This window comes from Vollenhovia emeryi, unplaced genomic scaffold, assembly GCF_000949405.1.
Source record: "Vollenhovia emeryi isolate VEMERY1.0 unplaced genomic scaffold, V.emery_V1.0 DF939693.1, whole genome shotgun sequence".
Lineage (NCBI taxonomy): Eukaryota > Metazoa > Arthropoda > Insecta > Hymenoptera > Formicidae > Vollenhovia > Vollenhovia emeryi.
In genome coordinates this window covers 686-7,148 of record NW_011966673.1, presented here as the reverse complement: position 1 = coordinate 7,148, position 6,463 = coordinate 686, and the positions used below count along the sequence as shown (strand labels likewise).

Here is a 6,463-nt window from a genome sequence, read left to right as displayed (position 1 = left end):
TGAAGGAGGGAGGGAGAGGGAGAGAGAGAGAGAGAGAGAGAGAGAGAGAGAGAGATAACTTTGTAAAAGTATATTTTACATTTCATTTATATTATTTAATATTTATTTTACATTGTCCATGTTTATTGTTTTCGATGGTTTTATTGTACAACGAATATTTAACTGTTAAATGTAAAAAAACTGTTTTATTCATTAACGTTTTTTATTATAATATTAATATAGTACTTAATTAATATAAAATAATTGTGAAACAACCTAAAATAAAAACCATGTAAAAAATATTTTTATATACATATATGTCGCAAATGACTAATCAATATGAAATAAATGTAAAATAAGTATAAAATAAACATTTTTTTAACCGTTTATTCAACATATGGATTTTAAACGTAAAATGAATGTTTTTTAAATGTTTAATAAAAGTTTTTTTTAATAAACGTTTTTTGTAATAAAAATTTGCAAATGTATTTAAATATGCTAAAATAAATATATCTAAAGATGATAAAACTAAAGCCCAAACGTGGACAAAAATTGGATGTCCATAAGATGTCCCGTAAAGGATATCCATTCAAGGTACGACAACAGATGTCCGTTAAATGTCCATTTCACGTCCACGGACGTTCGGACGTAAATTGGACTTAAACCGGACGTCCACAGGACATCCTGTGCTATCTGGGCATAAACTTAATGTCGCGCTGTTGCCACGTTTAACCCGTTTCATCTCGGGGGTCAAATATTAATATTAATAACAAATAATATTTATAGTTATTGTTTAAATAATACATATTTACCTTTTTAACTATATTCCAATTACTTTTTCTGTATTACACTGTTAAATAATGGTGTTAAATAAATAAGAAATTTGATGTTCTAAGGTTGCATTCTGGGCATTTTCACTGCCAAAAGTTTTATTGTACAAAGTTGTAAAATGGCAAATAAACCTAATAAAGTGCTGAAAAATGTGAAAAATAACTTTTTAAAAATAAATATATTATGTTAGTTATCATTTATATCAGTTATCACTAGGTTTACTGCGTTTAGCGTAGATATGCCAGTTTTTCGAATTTGGGGGATTTTTGTCAATGATTGTATCTCAGATACATCCTTAAGGGTTAAAATCTACATAAACATTAGTTCCCTTTATTTGTATTTCATTTTATATAACGGAGACATTGTAGCAATGTTCGATTTGACTGGTAAAATACTTTTGACCGGTAGTGTATATATGTATGTAGAAAGTCATTTAAAGTAGCTATTTATGAAAAGATAATAGAACCATTAGGCTAAATTGAATGGTTTTTCTTTACTTTTGCTTGTTGTGGGTCATATATTCCAATTAATAAGTTGCCGCCCATCCACATTTGAAAAGGAGATGAGTATTCTTCTGTCATCCGTCGCATAATATCCAAAAATTCTAAAAATTTTAGTATATATTGCTTATGTATTTTATTATCAAAATAAATATTACATACATTTTATTAACGTATATACTCTATTCATAGTATGTTAAAACTTTTTGTAAATATTTACGTATATATGTATATTAGGGTGGCTTTTCTTTACTCTTGGTGAAAATTTTTTGGGGATTTTTTTTGCGCTACCCCCCGTCGTTTCGACGTCGATCGACGAATCATTTCTCACTGGGTGAGAGATGTCAGGGCCCCGTTTTCGTGATTGGCGAATGCGATACGCCCTTTGTGGACATTGAAAACGTGGACATTGAACTACGTAGTCAATGTCGACATTTTGCCAAGTGGGTAACACAGATTTGCGAAATTTTGGTTGCGTTTCGTGCTATACCCAGTGAGAAATGACGTCGAAACGACGTCGATCGACGAATCATTTCTCACTGGGTAGTCAGGTCCTGTGCGATGCTCTTGTACTTAAGATTATTTGAAGTACAAGATCATTGCATGGGATCTAACCATAGCGTGGGACGGGACTAAAATTGTGCAAATCTGCGTTACCCACTTGGCAAAATGTGGACATTGGCTACGTAGTTCAATGTCCACGTTTTCAATGTCCCTAAAGGGCGTATCGCATTCGCTAATCACGAAAAACGGGGCCCTGACATCTCTCAGGCTTCTCTCTGGTGGAGGGAAGTGTGGGGAGATAGAGGGTGTAGGTAGGTAGAGGCGGAAAGCGGAGCAGCAATTGGGGCATAGAGGAAGAAAGACAGAGAGAGGCGGCTGAAAGGTAGAGAGTCAGGCAGGGAGCGCGCGAACATAGAGGCGCGGTGGAAGAGAATAAGGTAAGGCAGGGAGCATAGAGAAGATAGAGAGGAAAGCCGGGGACGTAAAAGTGATAGAGAGAAGAGAGAAAAGAGATAGGAAGGAGATAGGAGGAGGCTTAAAAAAAGGGAAAAAAGGGAAAAAGGGAGCAGGGTAGAGGGTCACGGAGGGGGAGATGATAGGAAGAATGGGATATACAGGGCGGGAAGGAGAGGTGGGGAAGAAGAAAAGGGAAAGAAGGGAAAGCTATGGTAATGTAGAAGAAATGTTGATGAGGGTAAAAAGGAAGAGAGAAGGAGAAGGGAAGGAGGAGGAGGGGGAGGGGAAAAGGGAGGAAGAAGATATATTCGGGAAAAATAAAAAGACGCCTAGATCGCCGGGGACTACGGAGGCAAAAGAGGACAGGAAGGAGGAAGAAAGGAGGGAAGAGGGAGGGGAGGAGGCGGGAAAAATGGAGGGGATTATGGCAAGCTAGAAAGTAGAATGGGGAAACATGATGGGAGAATTGAGAGAGGGACTGAAACAGGACGATAACAGACTAAGGGATGAGGTGGGAGAAGTGATGAGGGAGCAAGGGAGGATGCTATGGGAAGAGATAGAAAAGATGAGGGAGGGGAATAGAAGGCGGGAAGAAGAATGGAAGAAAGAAAAGGGGAAGTTGGAGGAAAGGGTAAAAGAGCTGGAGAGGAAAGTGGTGGAGAGAGAAGGAGAGAAAGGGGACGGGGAAATGAAAGGAGAGAAGAAAGGTGAGGGAGGGGGTGGATTAGAAGAGAGAGTGAAATGGATGGAGGGAATGATGGAAAGGAAGGAGAGAGAAAATAGAAGAAGAAATGTGGTAATAAGGGGGCTGGAGGTTAAAGAGGGAAAGAGAAGAGAGGAAGTGGAAAAGATAATTCAGAAGATAAAGACTGAAGTAGAAATAGAGGAGATGAGAAAGGTGGGGAGTGGAGGAGGAGGGGAGGGAGAAATGGTGGTTGTAAAGTTAGCGAAGGAAGAACAAAAATGGGAGGTCATAAGGAAGAAAGGTATGTTGAGAGGGGAGAAGGGGAGGATAGGGGAGGACTGGACATGGAAAGAGAGAAGAAGGATGAAATGGAAATTAGAGGAAATAGCGAGGAAGGAGGAAAGGGAAGGAAATCGAATATGGGTAGGGTACGGGAAGATTAGAATTAATGAGAGGTGGTGGAGATGGGATGAGGAAAGAGAGGTGTTGAGAGAAGAGAAAGGAAAGGAACGAATGGCGGGAAAGGGGGAAGGGGGAAGGGAGAGGGGGGAGTTAAGTAAAAGTGGAGGGGGGAGAGGGAGGAAGGAAGAAAAGAGATGAAGAGAAAAAGGGGAAGGGAGGGAAAGGGAGTGGAAGGTGATGTTCTGGAATATGGCGGGGCTGAGTAATAAGGATAGAGATTTCTGGGAGGGATTAAAGAGATGGGATGTCATCGTACTGTCGGAAACGTAGATAGAGGATAAAGGATGGAATAGGTGGAGGGAGAGATTACCAGAAGGATATGTATGGGGATGGCAGGGAGCAGTAAGGGTAAAGAAGAGGGGTAGGGCGAGGGGAGGAATGGTAATGGGGATAAGAAAAGGCATGGCGGAGGGAGACAGGGCAGTGGAGGGGAAAAGAAGAGGAATAATGATGGGAAAGGTGAGAGTGGGGGAGGAGAGCTGGAAGGAGTTTATGTGGATGTATGATAGGAGTTTATGTGGATAAAGAAAATATGGAAGAAAAATTGAAGGAGCTAGAGGAATGGACAGAAGGAGAGGGAGGAGGAGAGAGGACAATTATAGGAGGAGACTTCAATGCAAGAACAGGAAGGGAAGGGGGAGGAGTGGAAGAAGGGGTGGAGGAAGGGTGGGAGGAAGAAGGAAGGAGAAGGAAGGACCGGGAGATAAACAGGAAAGGTAGGAGGTTAGTGGAATTTTTAGAGGAGAGGGGTGGGAAATTTTTAATGGGAAAGTAAAGGGGGATGAGGAGGGGGAGTACACATTTACAGGAGGAAAGGGAGATACGGCAAAATAGATTACGTAGTGGGAAATAGAGATGTAAGAGAGAGGGTAAGGCTTATGAGAATAGGAGATAGAATAGATTCAGATCATCATCCATTGGAAGTGTTTATACACGAGGGGGACAGAGGGAGGAGGGAGAGAAAGGAGGGAGGAGGATGAAGAGGGGAATATGGGATAGGCAAGGGAAGGAGAAATTCAAAGAACGGTTGGGAGAGGTGGAGTTGGTGGAGAGGAAGGAAATGGAAGGGAGAATAAGAGTGGCACTTGAGGAAGTGGAAAGGAAGAGGGAGGGGGAAGGGAGGAGAAAGGGGGGATGGTGGGATGAGGAATGTAAGGAAGGGAAAAGAGAGGCAAGAAAGAAGTTGAGAGAATGGAGAAGAGGGAGGTGTGAAAGAGAGGAGTATAGGAGAGAGAGAAAAGACTATAAGGAGTTATGCGAGAGGAAGAAAAGGGAGGAAAATGAGAGATGGGAGAGAAAGGTAGTAGAGACAAAAAGGGAGTCAGATGTGTGGGAAGTGGTGAATAGGGAAAGGAAGAAATGGAAAAAGGGGGCGAATAGGGGAATAGAAATGGGAGAGTGGAAAGAGTATTTCATGGAGTTGCTGGGAGGGGTAGAAGAAAGGGTGGTAAGGGGAGGAGAAGGTAAAGAGAAAGGAGGAGAGAGGGATATCAGCAGAGAAGAAATAAGGGAGGCTCTGAGGAAAATAAAGGAGGGGAAGGCAACGGGGATGGATGAGATCCCACGAGAGGTTTGGAAGTATGGAGGGGAGGGCGTGGAGGAGTGGGTTTGGAGATTCTGTAATGGGGTGTGGAGAGGGGAGGGATGGCCCGAGTGTTGGAGAGAGGGGATAATAGTTCCAATAGTGAAGAGAGGAGAAGGATAGAAGGTGGGGGAATATAGGGGGGTGCCACTGTTATCGACTCTATACAAAATATATGTGGCGGTGTTGGCGGAGAGATTGGGAGAAGAGTTAGAGAGGAGTGAAATAATTCCACAGAGCCAGACCGGTTTCAGGAAAGGCATGGGAACAATGGATAACATATACGTCCTTAATTATGTAATAAACAGGCAGCTGGGGAGAAAAGGGGGAAAGCTAGTGGCGACATTTGTGGACCTGAGAGCAGCATTTGATTCGGTGGACAGAGGAGTTCTGTTAAGGGAAATGAGAGGGAGAGAAGTAAGGGAGGGTTTAGTGGAAAGGGTGGAGGAGGTGTTAAGGGAAACGAAGAGCAGGGTGAAGGTGGGAGGAGAGGTAGGGGAGGCGTTTTGGACGGCGAGAGGGGTGAGACAGGGATATCCGCTAAGTCCGCTGCTGTTCAACATCCTTCTGGCAGATATAGAGGAAGAAATGGGAAGGGTAAAATGGGGAGGGATAAAGATAGGGGGAAAAAGATGTTATACTTTAGGTTACGCGGATGACATGGTGCTGATGGCGGAGGGAGAGGATGAAATGAGGAGCATGATAGAGAGATTGGAGGGCTATATAGACAGGAAAAGATTGGAATTAAACACGAATAAAACGAAAATAATGAGATTCAGGAAAGGGGGGGGGTGAGTGAAGAAAAGAGACTGGAGATGGAAGGGAAAGGCGATAGAAGAGGTGAAGGAGTATAAGTATCTAGGATATACATAATACAAAAGAATGGTAAGCAGGATGCACAGGTGTGGGATAGGATAAGGAGGGCAGCAGCGGTAATGGGGCAGGTATGGGGAATAGGGAAGAGAAGGTGGGGAGGGGATTGGGGAAAACGGATGTGGTTTGACAAATTAGTATGGACGGTTATGGGATACGGGGTAGAGGTATGGGGTTGGAAAGAGAGAGAGAGGGGATGGAGAGAACGGAAGAGAGGTATATGAGATGGATGTTGGGAGTAGACGGGAGGACACCTGGTTATATGATAAGGGAGGAGCTGCAAAGGGACAAATTGAGGAGAAGGGCCGGGTGTAGAGCGTGGGGGTATGAGAAGAGACTAGAGAAAGGAGGAGGAAACGAATGGGCGAGACTGTGCTGGAAGGAGATAAAGAAGAGAGGAAGGGAAGGGAAGGGGGATCGGAGTGGGAAAAAGAGAGAAAGAAATTTTTTATAGAAAAAGGATGCAGGATGGAGGAGATAGACGGGGAGGAGAGAGGAGAGGAATGGGGAAGTAGACTGGTAGAAAGGGAGAAAGAAAGACAGAGGAGGGAAAGGAGAGGAAGTATAAGAGAGTCGAAGTATTATAAATGG

The 6,463-nt window shown here is 43.0% G+C and overlaps 2 protein-coding genes across 2 annotated transcripts in view; one reads left to right on the top strand and one right to left on the bottom strand.

Moving 5' to 3' along the window:
- Positions 1–1,435, bottom strand: part of LOC105556942 (cytochrome P450 4V2-like) — a 9,276-nt gene extending 7,841 nt beyond the window's left edge. The window contains exon 1 of the mRNA XM_012004055.1: positions 1,308–1,435. Within this exon, the coding sequence (XP_011859445.1) occupies positions 1,308–1,400 (93 nt within the window). The 5' untranslated portion in view covers positions 1,401–1,435. The remainder of the gene's footprint in view (positions 1–1,307) is intronic.
- A 1,289-nt stretch (positions 1,436–2,724) lies between these two features.
- Positions 2,725–6,039, top strand: LOC105556943 (golgin subfamily A member 6-like protein 22; the record flags this gene model as incomplete). The annotated part of the gene is made up of 4 exons (XM_012004057.1): positions 2,725–3,256; positions 3,927–4,140; positions 5,308–5,596; positions 5,881–6,039. Coding segments are annotated over exons 1-4 (1,194 nt in total), but the record flags the coding sequence as incomplete, so codon positions are not given.
- Positions 6,040–6,463: the final 424 nt, after the last annotated feature.